Here is a 27,493-nt window from a genome sequence, read left to right on the forward strand (position 1 = left end):
CAGGAGAGAGCAGTTTTACACAGGAGAGCTGCACTGCTACACTGCGCATGCAAGATTATGGTCATGGAGAGGGAGTAAGGGGGGGAAGTTAGAACGTTGTGAAAAGAAACTGCGCTCTTACATCATAAAATGCATATCACCATAGTGAATAAACAATAGTGAATAGACAAATGCATAAATACATCTTCATTTAAATTATAGAAAATATATAAAAATTGTGAAGTCCATATATAATCCCACATGTAAATAGTGTCTTCAGTGAGTATAGGAAAGGTTCCTCTCCACCAGCATGCAGATGCACTATACACTGACTAGACTTAATTGACCCATATTACAGGGAGTTAAATTGCGCATATGAGAAAATCCAAGATGTTATACAAGAGGTCACAGGAATGATTTCAAAGCACTGCTGTCATCCATTCAATATGTATAAAAATAGCGTATTCAAAGCTCCAGCGTTGCCATATAGAGCTGGAGAGGAAGAAACACTCATGCTGCAGTAATTCAAAATCATTTATTAAAAACAAAGGTTCCCCTCAGGACGTCAGACAGACTGACGAAACAGCATTGGGTGGCGTTTGAGATATGTCATTTCTGGTCAGCTGGAATGCAGGGGGAGCGCAAATTGGCGACTCCTATACAATAAATGCCGATCCCTGTCTTCTTTGATGTAAGTACAATACAATCTTCTTTTCTTTTTTTTTTCATTCTTTGTATAATTTGTTTCTTTTTGCATACCTCTAAATAAAGCAACAATATCCTGGATTCAGGAAACCCAAGTACAGAGTATAATAGATGTAAAAGATCCCAAAAAAGAGCTATACAAGTCTCATTTTCAGTGCTCATCAACTAACTCTTATTCAGCTCCAACGATTTAAATAAAACAGTACCGTCATCTCAAAAGGAACACAGTTAGGAGAGTTCTGATTTAGAAGACTGATGATGATGGTAAGAGGGGAGAGAGCCCCGCTGGGATCTATCTTTTTGCCCGGCTAGGACCCACCAAGCTCCATTCTGTATTGTATAAGACGAATAATCTGACTCTCTCTCTTTTCAAGATAAGCACACAACCTACTTTTTTAATAAACGATTTTGAATTACTGCATCATGAGAGTGTTTCTTCCTCTCCCTCTCTATATGGCGACACTGGAGCTTTGAATATGCTATTTATATACATATTGAATGGATGACATCAGCGGTTTGAAATCATTCCTGTGACCTCATGTATGACATCTTAGATTTTCCAATATGCACAATTTTACTCCCTGTAATATGGGTCAATCAAGTCTGTATAGTGTAAAGTGTATAGTGCATCTGCATGCTGGAGGAGAGTTACTTTTCCTATACTCACTGAGGACGTTATTTCACGTGTGGGATTATATATGGACTTCACAATTTTTATGTATTTTCTATCATTTAAATTAAGTTGCATTTATTTTTTTGTTTATTCACTATGGTGATATGTATTTTATCACGGAAGAGCGAGGTTTCTTTGTTTCTTTTCACGGTATAGGTGTTTTTTTTTACACTTTACAACATGCAGCTCTTTATTGTAGTTTATTTGTTTTTGGTTATGGATTTGCGCAGGTTCAGAACCCATTGGGTTCCTATATTATCTTTTATTAAAGTTAGAATGTTGTTAGATGCAGCAGAAGACAGCAGTCACTATGGCAACGGCTGCAACTAAAAAGGAGCTTTCAGAAGAAGAATGTTTATTTAAGTATGAAGCATTCAATATGCTTTGCCATGGCGGCGCTTTGATTCACAATAACTTTATACATTGCATTATATGAAAATTAGGGTTGAAACATCTGAGTTTACTACCGCTCTAAGGCTAGTCATTTGACTAACCAGCTCCATATTATAGAAGCTTCTTCCAGAAGCAGTCAAACTCTCAGCCTGTGAAACTGAACAGACCAGAACAAATAATCACTGTTCGCTTGACTACAGAAGGAGCCAAAAACTTGATTTGCCCAGCCTCCTACACTAGGAGGGGGTTACACTAATACAAATTTTCCATTCGCCAGCCAGATATGTTAAGACCTGTCTCCCAAAAGTATTACTATCTCTAAATATAGTATACTTCTCAACAGTACGGAGATAAGGTCATCCAGTGCAGGGATCCAGAACTGCACCCCTCTTTTAATACATGCTGTAGAATGGGTGTACCACCCTGCATCTATTCTTTGCCCCAATGCTTCACTGCACCCAGGGCTGCTGCCATTCCTGCCCACCCTTTGTCTAGGCCATGGGTGTCCAACCTTTTGGCTTCTCTGGGCCACATTGAGTGTAGAGAAATTTTCTCGGGCCGCATATAAAATATATACTATAGTTTAGGTATATACGTAATAAAACGGCGCTGCGCCCTTCCTTCCTGAGCTGCTGCACCCCCCCCCCCCCAGCACGAATTTAACACAACTAGTGGATGATCCCCTCCGAGGCAGCCTCTGCCTACACTTAGTTGGAAGCCGCCGTGGCCATGCCCCTGACTAAACTTCCTTCCTCCCCAGCAAAAAAAAAATAAAGAATTGTCTGGGGGCAGTGGGCCGCATTGCCTGCAGTTCCGGGCCGCAGGTTGGACATGCCTGGTCTAGGCCTTGTTGCTGAAAGATTATTTAGCAAACAGCAATAAAACACTTAGCTTGGATTGGCTTATTATTACAGGTATTTTATATAGTGCTGCCAGTTTACACAATTCTTTACACACTCTACAATAACATCAGTCCCTGCCTTCAAGAAAATGTCACTTAACCACTTTGCCTCCGCTCACATGGAGGCTACTGCGGCAAAGTGCCGCGATCCCGTCCAGCGACGTAGACCTACGTCGCTGGACTCCGCCCCTTGTGGGCGGCGCTCGCGCGCCGCCGGAGGCTCGCTCCCGCTGTGTTCATTCACAGCGGGAGTCGGGCCAGCGGAGGAGCAGCGGCGATTGCCGCTGCTCTGCCCCGATCGTCGGGGATCGAGTCTGGAGATCCGCCCGCTGTGTGTAAACACAGCGGGCGGATCTCCATAGTGACAGGGACTGACAGATCGGAGTGTTCAGCATAGCTGGACATCCGATCTGTCCTTCTGTCACACAGTCACCTCCCCCCTCACACGTCAGTAAGCACCAGGCATACATTAACCCCTCCCTCTCCAATAAAATTAACCCCTTCCCTGCCAGTGTCATTTTTAAAGTAACAGTGCATATATATAGCACTGATTACTGTAGAAATGTCACTGGTACCCCCAAAAGTGTCAAAAATGTCAGTCAAGGGTCCGATCTGTCCGCCGCAATGTCGCAGTCACGCAAAAAAAAAAATCGCAGATCACCGCCATTACACGTTAAAAAAAAAACACCAAAAATGACAGAAATCTTTCCCTTAGTTAGTAAACGCAATAACTTTTGCGCAAATCAATCAAAATACGCTTATTGCGATTTTTTTTACTAAACATAGGTAGCAGAAAACAAATTGGCCAAAAATTTAAAAAAAATTTGATTTTTACATTTTTTTGGGGGGAATTTCATATAAAAAAAATGTGAAAAATATTGTTATTTTTTCAAAATAAACGCTCTTTTTTTGTTTATAGCGCAAAAAGTAAAAATCGCACAGGTGATCAAATACCACCAAAAGAAAGCTCTGTTTGTGGGAAAAAAAGGACGTAAATTTCGTTTGGGTACGGCGTCGCACGACCGCGCAATTGTCAGTTAAAGTCGCACAGCGCCGAATCGCAAAAAGTGGCCTGGACGGAAGACAGCAAAATCCTCCGGTGGTAAAGTGGTTAAAGTCGAACTCTAGGCTGGTAAAAAAAAAAAAAAAAAAAAAAAACCCACACACAAAATAATGCTGTCCTATATTTATTAATACATTATTAAGTTGGTAAAGTATCTAAATATGACTCGGTTTTAGCCTCTTGCAGTGAGTGTACAGCAAAGCTCAGACTGGAAGAGAGGAAAGCAGCGCATCAAATGTGCTGCAGTGCAAGGAACATGCTATGTGCTTGCTAAAAAGTTCTAATCCATGAAAACAAATGCAGCCACCACACATAGGGACTGACAAGCCTCAGTTATATTTTTGTTTTTGGGTTAAGGTATAATTTAATGTTATAAAATAAGGTTTTAAATATTTCTGATAGGCTGCTATGGGGAAAAAAATGTAATGTCTTTCTCGTTTTCATTTCCAATCGTTTCACAAATCAGTCCCTCTGTGTTACAAGGGGTGGAGGAATGTAAATAGGAGGAGTTGCAATGGAGTTCCCCTCAGTTGCTCAGTTTGCTCTCAGAGCAGTTCGGAGTCTGGGGAGGAAGAAGAAATTTTGTTAATCATGTGGGTACGATCACTCATAGTGCTTTGGGCAGTGGCCTTTGTCTGTAGTGCTGATGATACCTGTCCAGGTAAGTCCTCTATATACAATGCTGGGCTGGTTTCCTCATCTTTATAATGTATTTTCTTATAACTAGCTACATACTGTTTATAAAGGCATTGCTTAAACTGGTCCGAGTGATATATAGACTAACATTGGTGACCTGCCTGGGAAACATGCTAATGGTTTAGCTTTGGTTGTGTTTGGTATGGGAGTCTCTACATGAGAAATCTTAGCACACAAATTTCTGCACCAACTATAATTGCACATATTACACCAGTAAAATTAATAAATCACATATAAAATATAAGAGTGAAAAAAGTGTTAGAACGTTAAAGTGTATCGCTAGGTCAGCGTTTCTAAAAATTTTCCTGGGGTGCCACAAGCACGAGACCAAGTTCACCCTGGTTCAGAGCTGGATTAGAGAGCTCTGTGATCTAGGGCTGAAACGAATCGATTATGAAAATAGTCAACTATTTTCGTAATCGATTAATCGGTCAGCCGATTAGTTGTCCTGCATACAGAATGCATTATTTGTTTACATATCAGAAAATATAGTATAACGCACATACAGCTCAGTACACCCTCCATACATGTATGGTAGATGGCAGAAAACCTGTGAATGTGTGAGGAGCAATGCCTCATGGGAAATGTAGTCCTGGGCAAGAGAAGGAACCAAGTGATTTTTACCTTGCTATAGGGACACTCTATACAGTACTATACTTTTCTGCTTCCTATAGGGGCACTTTGAAGGCAGGAGGAGCCAGAAGTGACATGGGGGAGGGGGGGGGGCAGAAGAGGAGAATCAGTGCTGCTCTGTGCAATATCATTTAATCATTACACAGAGGCAGTGGCGGCCTGTGCATAGGGGGCGCCAGGGCGCTGCCCCCCCCCCCCCTAAAAAAAGGGAAAGAAAAAAAAAAATGATTACAAAAAGAATAAAGTTTAAAAAAAAAAAAAAAAAAATCGCGTTCGCCAGCCTATGTGGTGGCTATGGGGGGGTGGGGTTTACGACCCAGCAGAGGCGCCGATTGGCTGCCTTCTGGGACATAACCTGGGCGCAGGTCATAGCGCTAGGACACCCCCACTTTTGTGATATCCTGGCTGTGATTGGTCCAGTCTCCAGCCTGGACCAATCATCATCCAGGACATACGATTGCTGACCCCGCTGACGTCGCAATGGGGGCGGTGCCGGTGCGTGCGTCAGTCACGCACCGTCACCGCAGAGAGGATAAGTATGACAAGATTGTTGTTAAGAAGAAAAAATCCAACATTTACAATCACTTTAAGGGCTCTGTGCAGGGGAGATGAACATCTGAACCCAGAGAAGGTGGAGGCCGATAGACTAGAGGTGATGGAGGCATTACAATACATTAGAAAGTAAACGTTTACTAGTATTGTGCATTATATTTAAATTATTATATCCATGAAAAAAAAAGTCTCAGCTTTTAGTACTACTTTAATATAAAAATGTTATTTTCCCCCCTCCACCCTTCATATAGCTTCATGTCTGACTCTGTTAAAATATCTGGCATATCCGATTTCTAGGCATATTTTTTTTTTAAACCCATACACATGATAAAAGATATAATACTTTCACTGTTTCACTGTAGAAATTATAATTATTACAGTACTGATATCTGCTTTTTTTTACTATAAAGGGCTAGTTTTTTTTTAACCCCATCATGACAGGTGATAAATAAAAAAAAAAAAAAAAAAAAAAGCATGCTGCTACTACTAAAAGGTCTTCTGCTGCACATAAATGCATTGGATTTTTGGACAAAAATATTAGCATCTATATTTGTACAAAAATTATTTGTATATTCGTTGAATGGACCAGTGTCGTTTGAAAATTCCACTTGCTTTAAACATTACATTTTAAAATTAATATAACTTCTGAGCAAAAACCACATACACTATTTGAAGATTTGTTTGATCGAGAAGTTTTCTATTCTGCTCCTTCAAATTTTCCTGTCACTGTGGTTGACATGGAACACTGAATAGACCCCACTAATGGATTTAAAAAAAAAAATCGGATGAAGTTTTTAAAAGGTTTTCTAAAAAAAAAAAAAAGTAGTTTGTGTATGGTCAGCATAAATGACAGCAGGTGCAGGGAGCTTGTAACAAGCTACCTGCCTATTAATAAGGGAGTGTGTCATCAATATTATATACCAATCCGGTCTGAAAATTTGAAAAAAAAACAGTGTTTTCGGTCTTTTAAAAATATTGATTGATCTCCCGAGTCTGATAAGTACCACATTTAAACCTCTAATACATATATCTGTCTCAGAGTGGATTAAATATCCAACTATATAGCTGGGTATTTATATTTACCACTGCATATAGATATTCAAGAATATTAACTAAATTATACACCAACTTTTTTGTTTTATATTATTTTTGAGGTTTTTATCTGATTAGTCGATTAATCGAAACAATAAATTGGCCAACTAATCGATTATGAAAATAATTGTTAGTTGCAGCCCTACTGTGATCCAGGGAGGATGGGGGCTCTGTGGTGGTGGGGGCTATCATGTATAGGAGAGAGTCTCCAGTGTGATTTAGGGCCTCTGACTGTGGTGATGGGGGGGTTCCCCTGATCTTTAGGGGGAACTTCAATGTGTTGGGAGGACTTTGACTTGTAGAAGGACCTCTAACGTGATGAGGGCATCTCTGACTTTATGGGGGGGGGGGGGGGACTCTGATGTATAGGGGAGGTTTCTGATGTGATGTTATTTTCATAAAGGTGGTTATGTGCATTATCCCAGCATCAGTTTTCCCAATAAGTGACATTCATTTTTTTTACATTTTTGACTGGGGTGCTCAGAGATTTTGCATACTTTTAGGCCCCGTTCACATAGGGGGCGACGCTACTGCGCACACACAAAAATCCAATCATCAATTAAAAAACAGGTGATACAAATAAGGGGTAAAACCATTTTCCTAATTACCGAGGACAATGAGCTTAAATGTTTGGCCATCATCCTGCATAATATTAAATATACTCTGTGTAGTTGTTCATCTTCCAGGCCTATATCCCTCCATATATCCTTCCAATTATGGATTCTCTACAATTAGATCTTACCATGTGTGGATCCCTTATCCTTCCAATTATGGATTCTTTACAATTATATCTTACCATGTATGGATCCCTTATCCCTCCATATATCCTTCCAATTATTGATTCTCTACAATTAGATCTTACCATGTATGGATCCCCTATCCTTCCATATATCCTTCCAATTATGGATTCTCTACAATTAGATCTTACCATGTATGGATCCCCCATCTTGTTCAGTATCTAGTGTTATAATCTGATGTATGTAGCCTTGATCTCCTCAAACTATCTCTCTCTCTCCGGTTACCCCAATATGATTGTAATTGTTTTTATGGGTGACCGGTTGAATATATATATATATATATATATATATATATATATATATATATATATATACACACATACACACACACACACACACACACACACACACAGGATCATATGTGTTTATTTTGTTCTAAAAACCATATTGTTCGAAATTGTTTTTATTGTACATATATCGTTTGGTCTGTGTATGTTATACGATCAATTTTCTTCTGACCCATACAACTAATATGCACGAATAGATTTATATATTTGACAAAAAAAACATTTTTAAAATTGAAAATTTAACAACAAACTATTTCATAGTTTTATATTCACATAATCGAATTGTACAGATATATCTATATCTATATCTAGTCACTATTCCTTGTATTTTTGTATATTTTTTGTGCATTTTTTTGCACTTTTATTCTCATTTTATAATTGACACATATTAAACAATGGTAATTTTATCCATATCTTTAATCACAATACAATACAATTAATTTTCACATATAGTTTATACATATTTAGATTTTATTAGATTTTATCAGATTTTTTGCATTTATATATTTTTTCATACACAATTGTGTCACAGCATTCACATTTGATTTTTCACTGGTTTCACATAGATGTTTTATGGGTCTATCAGTGTCCTCGGTAATTAGGAGAACGGTTTACCCCTTATTTGTATCACCTGTTTTTTAATTGATGATTGGATTTTTGTGTGTGTATATATTGAGATGGTATATCCATTTTTCTTTGTAATGGTTAAGCACACAGTCAGTGTGTGAAACGCGTCTACCTTGTCACGATTGTCATATTTGGATGTCCAGTCAATAAATCTGGATTTTGACTCAACCTGAAGTGCTGCCAATTCCTTTTCTTTTATCAAGTTTTCACGGAGGCGAGCCGGGGCATGCACCTGTGTGAGTCATCAGGCAATTGCACCACCTTGAGCAGTGAGTCATTGTCTGTTTAACTGTAGGCAGAGGCTGCCTCGGAGGGGATCATCCACTAGTTGTGTTAAATTAGTGCTACGGGAAGGGCGCAGCAGTGTTTTATTACTTATATACCTTAACCATAGTATATATTTTATATGCGGCCCGAGAAAATTTCTCTACATTCAATGTGGCCCAGAGAAGCCAAAAGGTTGGACACCCATGGTGTAAAGGCATGATATGGAGTAACATTAAGGGGATCTTGTCAGCACAGGGATAAAATACCGACTATTTACCAGTTTTGTTGATGGGTTATTGCAAAATTATCCTGTTAACAGACATTAAACTGGATGGGGGCTTCTCTTATTATGTATAGGAGTTTTGAAAAAAATAAAAAAAGAACTGGGTAGTGTGATACGAGATGCGAGAATCCATTGTGGGACCACATAGATGGGAGATTATTAGTAAGGCATTCTCACTAGAAGGTAGTAGGTGATTCAGCCCACCAAAGTCAATTCAGATGTGAAATATCAGTTTTGGTTGAAATAAAGTAAAGTAGATTCACCTAACTATACATTGAATGTGGTAAAAGTAAACAGTATTAGCAGAAGAATCTAATTCTTGTGGACTCCTCTCAACCAGATAATCTATTAGACTCACTCAAAAGCTACCAGGTCGCCCACAGTTCTTCGGAGTAAAAATAAACTCCAAGCAGCCCAATTGCCCCTGCAATCTCTAGGAGGATCTAGGAATAACCGATCTATTGGGGATCAGGGACATGTGTACCCCTTTCCACTGGTGTTTCTTCCTTGCTGAATGGTTGAATTTTCACTTTATTTACAGAGTAACCCTGTTAATAGTGTGTGCTGTCCCCACTTCTGTTTGCAGATGTAAAGGTCATAGGACTTGGAGACTCAGATAAACTGACCATTCTCAGAGGATGTCCTGGTTATCCTGGATCTCCCGGGCAAAAAGGAGAAGACGGAGCCACTGGTTTGAAAGGCAAGTAGAATGCAAATTAATGAAAAAGGTGCATCTATGAGATATTATATATATATATACATACACACATACACACATACACACACACACACACACACACACACACACACCTCAAAACTAGAATATCAAAAAGTTGATTTCAGTAATTTAATTCAAAAATTGAAACTCATATTTTATATAGATGTGTTGCACACAGAGCGATATATTTCAAGCATTTTTTTCTTTTAATTTTGATAAATATGGCTTACAGCTAGTGAAATCCCAAAATTCAGTATCTCAGAAAATTAAAATATTACATAAGACCAATAAAAAGAAAAAATATTTCAAATACAGAAATGTTGGCTTACTAAAAAATATGTCCATGTACAGTATAGTATGCACTGAATACTTGGTCGGAGCTCCTTTTGCCTGAATTACTGTATTAATGCAGCGTGGCATGGAGGCGATCAGCCTGTGGCATTGCTGAGGTGTTATGGAAGCCCAGGTTGCTTTGACAGCGGCCTTCAGCTCATCTGCATTGTTGGGTCTGGTGTCCCTCATCTTCCTCCTGACAATACCCCACAGATTCTCTGTGGAGTTTAGGTCAGGCGAGTTTCCTGGCCAATAAGGCACAGTTATACCATGATCGTTAAACCATGTATTGGTACTTTTGGCAGTGTGGGCAGGTACCAATCATTGGAAAAAGTGTAGATATATACAACGTAACAAACAGAGAAGAAAAATAACTATAACAAATATAAGAACCTTTGTATAGTATGTGTATGCACCTGTATGCTGGTATACACCCGCACACACCTGAATACACTTCAAACTATACAAAAATAGGCACATAAAATCATTGTCTTCCATATGGTGTACTATCACCACAGAAGGATACATGAACTTATGCATCCATGTATACATTACAAGGAAACTATCCCCAACATATTAACCATACGGACACATATAATCCAACCAAAAAGGAAAATGAAATCATAATATAAAATATACACAAAAAGGTTTTTTGTGGAAATGTGCCCATACAGAAATGTATGTGGCTATCGGAACACCAGCATGATCATAGATATAGGAGGAGAGGGACTACCACAACACATGACTGGATAGGTTATCAGATCTAAAAGAAGTACCTGGAGCCCAAAATAGTGGGGGAAAGGAAACCACTAAATTTACTCATAAAAATGGCTAACAACCCACTCAAAGTTAAGTCCGAGCGGGATGCGACTCTGCAAATGGAAGATCCAAAATACTTCCTTACGGCAAAGGGATCAAAAAGCATCGCCCCCTCGCCTAGGTATCCTGACCTTTTTAATGACTTGAACCCGCATGGCTGTTTTGTCCCCATTGTGGCACCCATTGAAATGTCTGGCCACATTGGTGGACACATTTTTTTCTATGCTATAAATGTGTTGCTGGAACCGGTCCCTAAGCCGTCTTGTGGTCCTGCCTACATATTGCATTTTAAAAATAGCGCATGTGATTAAATAATGTAACTGGTATTGCAATTGAAGAAGGACCCAATTGCACAAGTGTAGGGAGGGAGAGAGATTTGTGCAGAGATCAGATAGTGAAGTATATTCAGTAGTGCATACCATACATCATATACCATACATAGATCTCTATCTATCTATCTCCATCTCTATATATGGCTAATGATGTGGCTATTGATTACATCATATCAGATCATTGCGTATTTTATCGGTCACTTGCGTATACTGTATATCCATCACATCTATCTATATATCTCTATCGATTACATTTCCGTTGGAAATTCTGAAGAATCATTTGATATACTTCCCAAATTCCACAAGCTATGTGCCAGAAAGAGACATCAGAATCGTCGCTGTCGTCACTTTCCGTACCTGATGACGAATTTTCCCACAAATCGCTATTGCTCAGTTCTTCAAGTAACTCAGTTTCGCTGTTTTCCAGTTTGTCTAAAAGCGCTTTTGCGCAAAAAAGAATGCTTTTTGGACGCCATGGTTGTTCAAAATTTTCCAGGCACAAAGCACTGGAAAAGCACAGGCAGGGCACTGGAAAAGTCACCAGGTGCAATCCTGTGGTGAAATGGCATGATACAGTGTGATCCGTTAGGATCACAGCTTTAGATCATTTAATTTGTGTATTTACACACACAATTTGCCGCCGGTTCCACCCCCTTGTGTTGCAACGCTCGCAGGGAAGGGAACCGGAAGGCAAGTGCCGGCAATAGGCTGTGCACATAGCGGGAAGAGAGTGTGAGGACGCTGGGGAGGATGGTGGGAGATCGCAGGGAAGGTGAGTAACATTCTGGGGTAATCCCGAGTGTGGCTCGGGGTTACCGCTTTTGGTACTGAAAGTTACCCCCGAGCCACACTCAGGATTATCGCCAGGGAGGTTAAGTACTTTATCGGTCACTTGCGTATACCCTATATCAGGAGTTCCCAAACTGTGGGTCAGGACCCACTGGTGGGTCGCGAGCTGCGTTTGAGTGGGTCACGCTGAGCCGGAAATCACTGAGAGCGGGCCGCTTAAATTGTGCTGTGCGAGCCCACGCAAATTACAGAGAGCCAGAGCAGTCAAATCATGATGAATTCAGGATCCCGCCCATGCAGTTTACGGGGGCTGGTCTGCATTTCCCGCAAGGAGGACACTTGCATCAGTGAGTACGTATGTGGGCTGTTATGTAGGATATGTTCATGGGGTGCAGAGCCAGCTCCTTGGTCCTGCTGGCGGCAGCGGTGTTGGCTAGACTGACGGCGGGATTCTCTCAGCTATAGCGGGCAGAGATGGCAGCCTCTGTGTCATAGGAGGACCAGGTGGCCTGGCGGTGTCAGGTGTTCATGGCAGCTTCTGTGACTCCAGTAGAGGATCTGAAGGAGAAGAGCCAGGACACCAAGACCAGCATAGAGCTCCTCATCATGGAGATTCTGGGTGAGGTGTGCTGGGCCCTGGAGAGGGCAAACAGGGCTTTATTTTCACTGTGGACCGCGGGGAGAGGAAGGAGGGTGAGTCCCATGTAGCCTGCTGATCACAGTCCTTGGGCGGTTGATCTCTGTCCTCTGCCTACCTTATACTGTCTATAAGGGTGCTGATTACTTACAACTCCACTTATATGCCTCACATGCCACCAGTTTCTGACCCCTCACTTAGAACATATGGCAAGTGTATTCAATATTATATTTATTTAAAAGTAGCAAATTTATATTTTTAATTTAACATCCCCTTCCCTTTAAAATATGCATTAATATTATTTGCATTTATATAGAGCCAACAAATCCTGTAGTGCTTTAAAATATTCTCCCTCTCCCCCTCCCCCCCTGTGAAAAGTGGTGGTCACAGTCGACATGGTGCATCCTCTGCAGGCAGAGCACTCCTGTCCTTTATTTCCGGTGCTGCCCGTGTTATTCAGCCACATGTGGAGTTGATAAATAAGCCGTCCTCATCCTCTGACACCCACGCTCACAGTAGTTTGACTTCCACCGCAGCTGCCAAAGCGGCCCGTTCCACAAGCTCCTTCACAGGTACTTCTGTCGCCCCACCATCATGCAAGGAGGAGTCACCTGAACTATTCGATCATAGTGTCAGTGACATGCTGCTGCAGGATGCGCAGCAATTTGAAAGCTGTGATGTTGGTTCGCAGGTTGATGAAGGGAATAACGTGAGCCTATAGAGAGGAGGTGACAATGACGGACAAGAAACCAGCAGTCATGTTGCCACAGCTGAAGCATACTGCCAAGTTTGCTCCAGTGACGAGGAGGGAGGGGATGATGAGGTCACTGACTGTACTTGGGTGCCTGACAAGATCGAGGAGGGGGAGGAGGAGAAGGTACAACTCCAACGAGGCAGGATGTGCTCCAGAGGCCACCATTGGAGTAGCCAACCTATTGTGTCACAGCACAGAGCTCCACAGGTGCATGGTGCTACAAACTCCCCGCAGACTCCCAAAAGTTCATTAGTGTGGGCTTTATTCAGCACTTGTAGTAGACCTCAGCGTTGCTGTTTGCAACATCCGTTTGAAGCGGATCAAGCGTGGCCAGAACACCAGCTGCTTGGGCACCACATGCTTGACAAGGCAAATGATGACCTGCCATGCAGTCTGTTGGCAACAGCACCTGAAAGAGCCACCAGATCAAAACAAGCACACCTCACCTTGCTCCTCATCTGTGATCTCTAACCCTACTATACCTAATGCCTTCTCAAATACCAGCATTGAGAGGGATGGTATAGCAATGAGTGCCACAGAGACTTGCACCCAATCTGCTAGCAGTACACCACCGCTTCATTTGAGCAGCAGGCAAATTTCACTACCCCAGTTGCTAAACCGTAAAAAGAAATACTGTCCCAGCCATCCACATGCTCAGCGTCTTAATGCTAGCTTGGCCAAATTGCTAGCATTACAGTTGCTGCCTTTTCATCTGTTAGACTCTGCTCCCTTTTGAGAATTTGTGGAATGTGCTGCACCCCAGTGGCAGGTCCCAAAAAGGCATTTCTTTTTGCGCAAGGCCATTCTAGCTATCTACCGTCATGTGGAAGGTAGTGTTTTGGCCTCGGACAGAGCAGTCAGCAGAAGGGTGCACATTATTGACTACTCAATTGTCCTCTGAAGCAGCAGTGCTCCCTAAGCGTTCAAAGGGCTGCACAAGCAGTCAGACTAAAAGATGCCATGCCGTGCTTCAGTTGGTCTGTCTAGGGGATAGGAGTCACACCAGTACAGAGATTCTGTCAGCTCTGCAGGGGCAGGCTCAGAGATGGTTGACACCATGATAGCTTGAGCCAGGAATGGTTGTATGCAACAATGGCACCAACCTTCTCTCCACTCTCTGACAGGGACACTTGACACATGTTCCAGGCTTGGCACATGTTCTGAATCTGGTAGTGCAGCATTTCTTGAGCAGATACATTTGCTTCCAAGATCCCCTGAGGCAGGCCAGAAAAGTCTGTGGCCATTTCAGCCGTTCGTACAATGCCAGTGCTCGCTTATCTGACATTCAACGGGAATTCAACCTGCCCACCAACCACCTCATTTGTGACATGCCCACCAGGTGGAACTCATCGTTGGCAATGCTGCAGCGGCTGCACACGCAGCAAAGGGCCATCAATGAGTACTTGTGTGAGTATGGCACAAGGACAGGGTCAGAGGAGCTTGGCTTTTTTTTTTGCCACGCTAGTGGCTTTTAATCAAGGATGCATGCACTGTCCTGTCACTATTTGATGAGGCCAAAAGGATGGTGAGCCGGGATGATGCATGCATCAGTGACACTATCCCTCTAGTCTACCTGCTGGAGCACATGCTGCGTGGAATCATGGATAGGGCACTTGAGACAGAACAGCGGGAGGAAGAGGAGGACTTCCTTTCCTCACAAGGCCCCCTTTATGCAGATATTCCTGCAGGGCCACAAAACACACAGGAGGAGGATTTCGGCAGCATGGATGTAGAGGATAGCATATAGCAGTCTTCAAGAGATGGTTTTGATTCCTCAGAAACCCCTGGAGTTGTACGTGGTTGGGGAGAGGTTGCTCCTGACAATGTCACCCTTAGTGACCCAGAGGACTCATGCCTCCTCCAACTTACGTTGCATGGGCTCCTTGATTCTGCAAAGCCTGCGAAAGGACCAGAGGATTCGTGCTATCAAGGAAAGGGATAATTACTGGTTGGTAACCCTAACCCTTCTTGATCCACGTTACAAGGGTAAAGTTGCAGAGCTCATCCTGCCTTCGCAGAGGGAGCAGAGGATGAAACATCTTGAGGAGGCCTTAAAAAAAAAAAAAAAAAAATTGTGTACCCCCTTTCCAGACACTTGGAGGTCAACATTCTCTGGACGTGTTTCGGAGGCATTGTTCAGCCGGTGGAGAAGGCGGCCGGCTGACCGATGCCTTTTAAACAGTTCTTTTGTCCTCAGCAGCACCCAGGGCTGTTAGGTTTAAGGAACCATTGGCAGTGTCTCCATCATATGGTGCATGATTATCTAGGTGCAAGAGCAGACTTGGAGACATTTCCAACTGAGCATCTGTAACTGTGCTGGTGGCTGAGCCTGACGTGCAGAGGTAGCCTCGTGGGATCCGGTAAAACAGGAACACGGACGGGTCACACTGGTGGTAGACATGGGCTAGCCCGAGGTGTGGAGTCTAAGTGACAGCAGGTCTTCACCAGAGCCTCTGATGGTGATAATGGATTTTGCTGTGTGCTGAACACCAGGTCGCGGTCCCCAGGAGGTGAACAAGTCCAGAACCGGAAGCAGATAAGCCGACAAGGATAAGGCAGGAGAGTGGTCACAGGAACAAGCCAAGGACAGGGTGGGCAGCAACCAGACGAAGTAGTGGACAAGCCAGGAGGTCGATCAGGAAGTCAACAGGAAACAGCAGGTTCAGGATCAGATGTACAGGTAAAGCTGTACACAAGACAGCAAAGACACAATGCTGCTGAGGACGGCGAGCATATGACCACACAGAGGGCTTGGATAGCCCAGGACTGCGGGTCCATATAATTGGATAGCCGTGCATATAGGCCTTATTTACCTGCCTGAAGTATTTCTTGGTCTGAGGAGAGGTCAATTCTGCTATCTTGTAGGACAAGTTTGGGGATATCCCTCCCACAAACTGCACAGAAAAAAGAGCCCCTTGAGCCTGGTTTAATTTGTGACAATATAAACACTAGATTGATTGGATCTGGGGGTGAACGCACATATGAATGAACAAACCAGGAAGAGGATACCCATTTGCTGAGGGGTGATTATACCCCAAGATGCTTAAGTGGAGCCATATCTAGCAGCTTTGACCTTGATGACACAGCTGGGACCTAATATGTCGGATTTTATGCAAGGAATTTCTTTCTGATACCTATATAAAGTATATGTGGTGAACACGGAGGTATTATCTTCCGAACTGCCTATGCATCGCTATAGCCCTGCCGCCTAACACAAGTCACTGTTCAAAAAGGAAACATCGGTCTGTTATGGTCTCTCAGGCCCTGAGGAAGCCTTAAGCGAAACGCGTCGGCTTGCTGGGGACCTACCGTGACCGAATTCAGCTTGAGACCCATCATCCACCTACACAGGCTTTGTTGTTCGCTCTAATCCCTTTTGGGATATGTTTCTATATAAACAGTGATGTTCGAATTGATTTTAACCATTTTTGCATGTTATCTTGTTGCTATCATACATGCATGGTCACCCATGCTTGCTTTTTACTTGCTACAATAAAATGTTTTTTTGATTTTACAATTGGTTTTGGTTCTGATCCTTCTACTCCCACTGGCCCGCAAAGCCCCGCCTTTTTCTATCCCAATGTTTTTCATTAATCCTTAACAGGGGTAAGGGCCTATCTTACACTGCATTTTTTTGTTTACGAGTTTAAATAAGGCAACTTGTTGCCAATAACTGCAATTAGTCTGCACTAGGTTCACCTTTAGGTGGCAGACACTTCAGTGTACACAGGGAGCATTCCTAACAGCATCCACTGGGTTACTGAGTCTTGAGGATGGACCACTGGCCAGAACGTGCTCAATATGCAATGGAGCTATTGGCCTGTCCTGCTTCCAGCGTACTTTCCGAACGGATGTTCAGTGCTGCTGGAGGTTATGTGAGGGACAAAAGAGTGCGTCTGTCCACAGACTGTTGACCAGCTGACTTTTATCAAAATGAACCAGTCCTGGATCAACAAGAGCTATCAAGCCCCTGATGCTGATGTAACTGATTGAATTTGCTAGGGGTCTGCCATCCCTTGAAGACTGCATATGCTGCCTATCCTATTCCTCTACCTTGATTCTGCTAGCTTCCAGCTATGTTTTTGGTTTAGGTCACCACCAACCCCCAAGGCCTAATTTTTCTGCACTTGTATGGCAGGTGCATACAATTTAAATGTCATACATATTTTTTAACATCAGGCCCTATCCCTGTGCCCAGCGCCCAGCAAGAGTAACTGTGAGGGGTTAGGGTGTTCAGGCACCACCAACACGAAAGGCCCAATATTTTTGCACCTGTATGACAAGTACATGCTATTTCAAATTTGTATGGAATTCTTACCAGCAGGTACCGTTCCTGCGCCCAGCAAGAGTAACTGTGAGGGGTTGCGGTGCTCAAGCACCACCAAACAGCAAAGGCCCAATTTTTGGCGCCTGTACAATATATGCAATTTAAAATGTGTATGGAATTCTTACCAGCAGGTCCCGTTCCTGCGCCCAGCAAGAGTAATTGCGAGGTCTTGGTTACAGTGCTCTGGCACCACCAACAGTAAAGGCCCAATTTTTGGCACCTGTATGATAAGTACATGCGATTTCAAATTTGTATGGAATTCTTACCAGCAGGTCCCATTCCTGCCCCCAGCAAAAGTAACTGCGAGGGGTTGCTGTGTTGAGGCACCACCAACAACCAAGGCCCAATTTCAGTTCCTGCCGATACTAACCTTCCAGGTCCCCATCACTCCAGCCAGTTTGCATAGCCACCACCCTACATTGGCCAGGTCAGATGACAGCACAGTGCCCCCCCCCCCCCCCAGATCACTGATAAGAACACATACAACACTTGATCTTTGCCAATTTCAAATTGGTATGGAATTTTTACCAGCAGGGCCCGTTCCTGCGCCCAGCAAGAGTAACTGCGAGCGGTTGTGGTGTTCAGGCTCCACCAACACCCAAGGCCCAATTTTTCTATACCTCTATGACAACTGACAAGTACATGCGATTTCAAATTTGTATGCAATTACCAGCAGGTCTCATTCCTGTGCCCAGCAAGAGTACCTGCAAGGGGTTGCGGTGTTCAGGAACCACCAACAACCAAGGCTTAATTTTTCTGCACCTGTATGACGTACATGAAGTACATGCAATTTGAAATTTGTATGTATATTTGTATATGACATTTTTTGCTTTAGAAATTTCAGTATTGCTGCAGCAGGCTACATACATCGTAGAGATGCACTACTTTACAGGAACATTCAGGGTACCCCCCAGGCACGATATTTGAAAGAATTTTTATAGTTTCACTTTAAGCCTCATTAAAATCAGTAAATCACTGCTCATTTAAAAAAGGTTGTTTTTAAAATTTCTCTTCATTGCTACATGTTCCCCAGGTCAGTACCCGGACCCCCATACACTTTTTTTGGGCAATAACTTGCACTAAGGCCTTCAAAATGAGGCCGTTTGATTTTCAATGTTCGAGTCTCATAGACTTCAATGGGGTTCGTTTGTTCGAACAAACTTTTCCTCTGATTGCGGTGTTCTGGTGCGAACCGAACCGGGGGGGGGGGGTTTCGGCCCATCACTAATCCTCCACAACCGGGATGTCCTGTGGCGAGAATGACTCAGGCAACACAAACCCATAATTGGCCATAGAGACATTCCGGAAGACGAGTTGATGGCAGAGTTCCTGGCAAACCCTGCCCAGGGTAGCAGATCAACCCAATTGTCTTGATGGTCAGAGATATAGCAGCGGAGAAATTGCTCCAGAGCCTGGTTGGAATGCTCAGCGGCATCATTGGACTGCAGATGGTATGCCAAGGAGAAGGAGAGTCGAATCCCCAACTGGGAGCAAAAGGTGCACCAGAACCTGGAGACTAACTGGCTCCCACGGTCCAAGACAATGTCCTTTGGCAACCCGTGTAAGCAGAAAACCTCCCTGGCAAACACAGAGGCAAGCTCCTGAGCTTAAACGGAACACAGTGGCACATTTTGGAGAGCCGGTCGACAACCATGAGGATAACCGTGTAACCTTGAGACGCGGGAAGTTCCACAATAAAATCCATGGCCAGGTGAGACCAGGGACGTTCCCCATTGGGAATGGGATGCAGTAGGCCCAAGGGAAGGTGCTGGGGAGATTTGTTCTGGGCACAGACTGATCAAGCAGCCACATACGCAGCAACATCAGTGCGGAGAGATGGCCACCAGAACTGACGGTAAATAGCCCATGACAACTGGTTCTTACCAGAATGACTGGCAGTCTTGGAATTGTTTTACGTGTGCAATGGTCTGATGTGCAACCCCTCAGGTACAAAACATTTTCCAGCAGGTCTCTCTGTAGGAGCATCAGGTTGGGCAGCCAAGATCTGTTTCCCAAGAGGAGAGGTTAAGTTGGCATGGATGGCAGCCAGAATATGTTCTGAAGGTATGACCAGAGTCCTCCCTGGACAACTCAGAAGACTGGCGAGACAAGGCATCGGCTTTAACATTCTTGGAGCTGGGCAAATAGAAGACCACTTAGTTAAAAAGAGACAAGAATAAGGCCCATCTGGCCTGATGGGGTGTGATCCTCATGGCCTCCGAGAGATGCATCAGATTCTTATGATAAGAGAATGAGAACTGGAACCACAGAAACCTCAAGCAAGTGTCTCCACTCCTTGAGAGCCAGGATAATGGCCAAGAGCTCTCTGTCTCTAATCTCGTAATTGCATTCAGCTGGAGACGGCTTCTTGGAGTCAGTGGCGGCTGGTGAAGTTTTAAGATGGGGGCACAAGACCCCGCCCTTCTATTTTGACCCCTCCCATTTCTCAGAAGCCCCACTCCTTATAGACCCCACCCATTTTGTCCCCTGCATTTTGCTTGCGTGAACAAATTCTCCCAATATATCACACATTAAGGGGTCTCTCAGTACTAGTATATCCTATAATAGGGAGCAGGGGCCCTATTATGGGATACACTGACAGAGTGGCACAAACCCCACAATACAGGCCCCCCTAGCACAAACCCCACAGTACAGGCCCCCCCTTTAATGCAGTGACCAGCGTACATGCCCCTTTCAATGCAGTGACCAGCGTACATGCCCCCAATGCAGTGACCAGCGTACATGCCCCCAATGCAGTGACCAGCTTACATGCCCCCAATGCAGTGACCAGCGTACATGCCCCCATTCAATGCATTGAACAGTGACCATGTCCCCAATGCAGAGTTTAGCATGCGTGCCCCCATCAATGCATTGATCAGTGTATGTCCCCAATGCAGAGTTTAGCGTGCGTGCCCCCATCAATGCATTGATCAGTGTATGTCCCCAATGCAGAGTTTAGCGTGCGTGCCCCCATCAATGCATTGATCTGTGTATGTCCCCAATGCAGAGTTTAGCGTGCGTGCCCGACAGAGCAGTGCACTTACCTGGAGGCTGGAGCCCTGTGAGTCACGGCGGCTTCTCCTCTCTCCGACTCAGTCCTCTTCATTCTGCGGGAACCGGCGGGAAGGTGAGCGGCGTCTCGGCCTCTCCTCTTCTTAGTTCAGCGGCGGGAAGGGGAGCGGCGCTTCTCCCTCTCTTCTGCGGCGGGAAGGTGAGCGGCGCCGGCTTCTTCTCGACTCCTCTTCGGCGGCGGGAAGCTGACCGGGTGGTGACGGTGAGTGACTGATGCACGCACCGGCACCACCCCCAACGAGGTCAACAGGGATGTCCTGAATCATGATTGGTCCAGGCTGGACCATTCATGATCCAAGACATCACAAAAGGGGGGTGGTGTAGCGCAGTGCTCTGCGCCACAGTTACGCCCCAGAAGGCCGCCAATCGGCGCCTCTGCCGGGTGGAAAACCCCACCCCCCCATAGCCACCAATGAGGCGGGCCAAGGGTACCCCAAAACAAAAGAGTAGTGTGGGGATGATATAACCTTGAAACAGGTTGACTCCCTGTGAACTGCACCTATCGCCATGTCTACCGGAAAACATGTCTCGTGTGTAATCTGTGGCGGTTACAGGGGTCTACCATCAATCGCCTTGATAACTAGTGGAGAAACACGAGGCTGCAAGGTTAGGGAATTCGCAGGAACAAACGCACTGTCAATAAAGTAACCGCCAGCACCTGAGTCTACCAACGCCTGAGTAACCATGGAACCTGCTGCCCAGGAGAGGACAACTGTGATTAGTGGAATATCTTTACGGAAAACCAGGGACAAGGAAATTCCACCCAAGATCTGCCTCTGACAGGACCTTAGGTGCGAGTGTTACCCGGACGGGTAGGACAAGATTTCAGGAAATGCCCACCAAGGCCGCAATACAGGCACCGGCCCTCCCTCCCCCTAAAGGCCCCCTCACCCTCAGAAAGGTGAGTGAACCCCAGCTGCATGGGTTCACAGCCAGATGCACCATCCCCAGGAGGCGTGGGAGCAATGGATGGGGAAGAAAACGTAGGTACCAATCTGGTAGGAGGCCTCCGCAGGCGCTCCTTAAACAATGGTCTCTCCCTGAGCCTATTATCGACCAAAATCAGGAAAGATATGAGAGCTTCGAGCTCGTCAGGGAGATCCTTGGCCTTGACACCCCTCCTTCAATGCGTCAGAGAGACCATGAGAGAAAACAGCCCACCTCTGCTGCCAGGGTACGAAATTCGACGGCATACTCGGCAACGGTTTGAATGGACAGGAGGAGTTTAGCAGCAGAGGTAGAGCGAGCAGGAACATTGAATACCCTACGAAAGGAGGCAACAAAACTCGGGTAATCGAGTATCGCAGCATTATGGTTCTCCAATAAGGGATTTGTCCAAGCCAATGACTTGTCCGAGAGCAACGAGATTAAGAAGCCCACCTTGGACCTCTCAGAGGAACTGAGGAACCATCTCAAAATAAATGCCCACTTGGCTTAGGAATCCATGACACTGACTCAGATCCCCCCCCATAGTGCTGCGGGAGGGGGACTGAACCAGTCATCCCTCTGGTATAAGCGACTCCAGCTGCAGGGGCAGAAGCGGCAACAGGAGCAACCTCCGGCCTAGCAGCACCAGGAGCAAGGTGTGCTGTGCGTTCAAGCAACGTCTTCAACACCTGAGCAAAGTGACCCAAAAGGTGATCTTGTTGATCGAGCCTTGTAACCAGCATGGGGAGCATAGTAGCACCTGTCGGGATTCATGTCCCTTGTGTACTGTCAGGGTGCCAGAAAACCAGACACAAAAAGATTGAGGAGCGAAATCAGGAACAGCCAGGGTCAAGTCCAGAAGTGGGTAGCCATCCAAGCCGTGATCAAGTCTAGAAGCGGGTAGTCATCTAAGTCAAGTCCAGTAGCGGGAATTTTTCCGATGCCGGATCATCTGCCAATGCGGGGTGGTCTGCCGATACAGAATTGAGAGCCAGGAAAGTCGTCAGCCAAGCCAGGTCATGCACAGAGGAACACAGAGAACAGAAAACTGCTAGCAGTGATGCACCTTGGAGCACAAACACAAGGGCAAGGACTGCAAGCCCTCAGGTGATGTATATAGTCAGGTGTGCAACATCACTGAGCAACGCCCAGGCAGCAGGCAAGTGATGATGCAAACAGAGCTTATAAGAGACAGCAGTCTGCACATGTCCAAGATGGCTGCCAACAGGAAGGCAAAGTAGGACCTTGACAGTCTGTGAATAAATAAAGAGACAGAAGGATTTGAGGCAGCCGAAAAAACTGTGTGCAAGTGTACCTAGAAGAATTGATGCTGTTTTGAAGGTAATCGGTGGTCACAACAAATATTGTTTGATTTTGATTTTTCTTCTGTTTGCTCACTTTGCATTTTGTAAATTAATAAAAATAAACAAATAAAAAAAAATTTGAAAGCATTCTTACTTTACAGCATTTCTTCATACTTGCCTAAAACATTTGCACATATATATAGCACTCCCCTCACAATTTGTGACTTGTTAGTGTTACAAGGTCTCAGGTGTGAATGGGTAGCAGCTGTGTTAAATTTGGTGTTATCGCTCTCACTCTCGCATACTGGTCACTGGAAGATTAACATGGCACCTCATGGCAAAGAACTCCCTGAAGATCTGAAAAAAAAAAAAAGAATTGTTGCTCTACATAAAGAAGTTGAGTGCATGTGCTCAGCGTCAAGTCCAGGGGTTGTCTTTGGGAAATAGATGTACAGTATAAGTGCTGCCAGCATTGCTGCAGAGGTTGAAGGGGTGGGGGGTCATCCTGTCAGTGATCAGACCATACGCCGCACACTGCATCAAATTGGTCTGCATGGCTGTCATCCCAGAAAGAAGCCTCTTCTAAAGATGATGCACAAGAAAGCCTGTAGTTTCCTAAAGACAAGCAGACTAAGGACATGTATTACTGCAACCATGTTCTGTGGTCTAATGAGTTCAAGATAAACTTGTTTGGTTCAGATGGTGTCAAGCGTGTGTGGCGGCAACCAGGTGAGGAGTACAAAGACAAGTGTGTCTTGCCTGCAGTCAAGCATGGTGGTGGGAGTGTCATGGTCTGGGGCTGCCGGCACTGGGGAGATACATTTCATTGAGGGAACCATGAATGCCAACATGTACTGTGACATACTGAAGCAGAGCATGATCCCCTCCCTTCAGGGACTGGGCCACAGGGCAGTATTCTAATATGATAACGACCCCAAACACATCTCCAAGATGACCATTGCTTTGCTAAAGAAGCTGAGGGTAAAGGTGATGGACTGGCCAAGCATGTCTTCAGACCTAAACCCTATTCAGCATCTGTGGGGCATCCTCAAATGGAAGGTGGAGGAGAGCAAGGTCTTTAACGTCCACCAGCTCAGTGATGTCAGCAACCTGTGAAGTTCTGGTGAACTCCATGCCGCAGAGCAGTGCTGTATTTTGGCCTAGGGCGAAATTTTCACCCCCCCCCCCCCAACCCTCCCCGCATGAAAAAAAATCCCATCTGTCTTCTGAGTCCCGGCTCCAGTGTCTGCCTCCCGCACTAATACAGTCCCCGGCAGCTTGCTACACAGTGGCACTTATCAGCATTCAGCTCAAGTGGCCCTCAGGTGGGGGGGGGGGGTGCTCTGTCACCCGCAGCCCCGCTGGTTGCCCTCACAGCCTCTCACTAATCCACTTACAGACTCTGAGTGAGAGCGAGCCTGTTAGCTCCTCTCCCTCTTCACACTGCATTGTGTGAGAGCAGCTGCCTGCTCTGTCCCCTTCTTCGTCATTGGCAGGGGGAGGAAGCCCATGATCTGTCAGGACTCCAGCAGCTGCAAAGCATCGTGGGACATGTAGTCTCTATCACCAGCGGCCCCATATCAATCCCTGGGTGCAGAGACTACACTCCCCAGCCTGCCCACAGGAGGAGATGGACAAGAGGCTGCAGGGGTGCAGAGGGTCACTCCACAAGGCAAGAGGACAGAGAAAATGTAAGCTTTTGCTCTATACATTTGAGAGCATGCGAGTGTGAGGAAAACTCATTTGGTGAGTGTACATGTGATGGGGAAGCAGTGACACGTGTGCCTCGCTTTGTGTGTTATGAAGATTGTTTGACCAGTGTGAATTTGGGTACAGTTTTTCCACTACAAAGGAAGATGGATTGAGAGATTTAAAACACATGCACTCTCTAATGGACTGAACTGTCTTTCCACTTTTGCCAAGTGTTACTGCTACTCACATCTTCCATCTATATTATGCACTGGATCAGTGGATACTGTTAGAGCATTGTTTAACACCATTGAAAGAAAAATAAGACTTTTTTTTTGCATTTTATATTAGCTTTTTAGTGCTGCTATTTACCAATGTTATTACATGATTTGGGTAAATTTATAGAGTTGATGTTAACCACTTCTGGACCGGAAGGTTTTACCCCCATAATTACCAGGCCATTTTTTATGTTTCGGCACTGCATTACTTTAACTGACAATTATGCAGTTTATGTCCTTTTTTTCCCCACAAACAGAGCTTTCTTTTCCTGAAAGACTCCATGGCAGCATACGTTTGGGTAGTCCCGCCTCCACTCCTACCCTATAGGACCCCACTCCCATAAATCCTTGCTCCCTTTCAGCATTCGTGTTCTTTTTTTGTCCTCCTCCATGCACCTGTTTGGTGCCGAATTCCTACAAGTATGGTCGTTTTAAATGACGCAGGGTCATTGAGAGTCGGCAGGACCTGGTTTCCCAATAAGCCCTTGCTGCTGCGGGGTATGGGATGGGCAAGTTGAAGAGGAGCCGAGAAAATGCCTGGCAAAGCAGGCTAATTAAGGCATGGCCGATGACCCAGCTGCGGTAGGGGGCCTCATTGTATTGCCCCAACGCTGGATTGGATGTCCTGGTGTCTGGCTCTAAATGTGTCCCTGGTGTCTAGTGGGAAGGGTAAGTGTGTTTTTCCTTTCCCTATTGTTCTTTTATGTACCTGGTGGTCTAGCGTTCCATGGTGGTCCAGTGTGCGGCTCTCCGTTGCGTCCATACTCTTCCTGGTGGTCCGGGAGGCTCTGTGGACGCAGTGGAACGCTCTGCGTTCCATCTTCGGCGTCCTCGGTCGCTCTGCGCATGCGCGCCGGCTGACCGAGAACGAGGCTTGGCTCGCGCATGCGCAGTAGCGGCGATTGCCGATACTCGCGCATGCGCGGTACGCCGCGGCCGTGACGTCATGGCCGGCGCCGAATTTAAACGGCTGTCAGTTCCACAGGCGGTGGAACTGACTGTAGTATACGGCGGTCCCAAGAGCTGGCACTTCTTTCACAAGGTATGTGGGTCTCCTTCTTGGGGGCTTTCTCCTAATACATTACTGCTTGCTGTACCTATTCTAAGCACTGTATTGCCTTTTCTAGTGGTCATTGCTGCTTCCCTATGGATGCGTCACCGCTCCCCTGTGACCAGCCCTCTCTTAGGTAAGTGTAGGGCTGCATTGAAGGGGGGGAGCGGGACGTACGGATGGGGGTCCGCATTACTTTATTGCTTATGTGTTTCCTTTGCAGCTCCTCCTCTAGGTCAGAACAGCCTAAGGGCACGCGGGAAGACCACCATGCTAACCCCCAGCATCACCGTTCTTCCTCCAGACACGGCTCTTCATCTAAGTCCAGATACCGTAGTAAAGACCGGTCACCTCCCAGGTCTTCACGCCAATCCAGCGAGACTAAGTGCTGGGGCTGTGGTATCCGTCTACTGGATGGTAGATCGCTGTGCGACTCCTGTTATTCCCGGGCAGCGGGTGAAAGGGGAAGCTCTGACCAACATCTTGAGTCCATGGTCAAACGCATAGTCAAGGACTCCCTGGCTGATTTCAATAGACGGCAATCCCCAGCGCCAGAGCCATCTGTATCTCCAGTTAGAGAGACCACTAGCGGAAGAGCCCTTGAATCCTCTGAGCCTAGCCATCCCTCGGTATTCGAGTCTGATAGCGATTCGGATCAGGATGAACCAAGTTTAGGATTCTCTTTCAATTTGGTTCCACCTTTAGTAAAGGCCGTCAGAGAAACTTTGAACTGGGAAGATCCAGTAGTCTCGGCTCCAAAGCAGAGGAAACTCTTTAAACAGCTGAGCAAGGAGCGGCTGAATTTCCCGTTTATTCCTGAATTAGGAGAAATTATAACGGAAGAATGGAGTAAGGTGGAGAAAAAGAATTCTATGATCTCAAAATTGGCCAAGCTCTATCCATTCAAGGAAGAGGAAGTCAGACATCTGGAAACTCCTCCTCTGGTAGATGCGGCTGTCATGAGACTAGTGAAGCATGTAACTTTACCTCTTGAGGATACTGTTTCCTTCAAAGACCCGCTTGACAGGAAAATCGACACGGATTTGAAGCGTGTCTATCTTTCGGTGGGTGCTGCCTGTAAACCGGTTTTGGCCCTGGCTTCTCTGTCCAAAGCCATGGAAGTGTGGGTGGACAACGTGGATGATTCCCTCAGAAGCTTCTCCGAGGATGCAGCTAAGAATTCTCCTATCCAGGAGTTGAAACTGGCCTCAGCTTTTCTGGGGGAGGCGTCTATTGATGTTATTCGCCTGTTAGCCCGGGGAATGCTATCATCCGTTACGGCGAAGCGTGCACTTTGGTTGCGCCCTTGGTTGGCTGATCCTGCTTCTAAGCAGGTGTGGTGCCGTATTCCCTTTGAGGGTTCGTCCCTCTTTGGGAATAAGTTAGATAGCGCCATTTCCAAGGCTACTGGCGGTAAGTCGGGCTTTCTCCCCCAGGATAGGCGTCTTCTGGGTCAAAAAAGGCCACCTCTTAGAAGACAAAATTCTGATCGTGCCAGGGAGGCACGCAGTTATA

The 27,493-nt window shown here is 45.3% G+C and overlaps 1 protein-coding gene across 1 annotated transcript in view; it reads left to right on the forward strand.

Moving 5' to 3' along the window:
- Nucleotides 1–4,252: 4,252 nt before the first annotated feature.
- Nucleotides 4,253–27,493, forward strand: part of LOC309560833 (ficolin-2-like) — a 112,809-nt gene continuing 89,568 nt past the window's right edge. Inside the window, exons 1-2 of the mRNA XM_082264517.1 lie at nucleotides 4,253–4,375; nucleotides 9,535–9,648. Of these exons, the coding sequence (XP_082120643.1) occupies nucleotides 4,306–4,375; nucleotides 9,535–9,648 (184 nt within the window). The 5' untranslated portion in view covers nucleotides 4,253–4,305. The remainder of the gene's footprint in view (nucleotides 4,376–9,534; nucleotides 9,649–27,493) is intronic.

Source organism: Pelophylax lessonae (genome assembly GCF_965119305.1).
Source record: "Pelophylax lessonae genome assembly, chromosome: 7".
Classification (NCBI taxonomy): domain Eukaryota; kingdom Metazoa; phylum Chordata; class Amphibia; order Anura; family Ranidae; genus Pelophylax; species Pelophylax lessonae.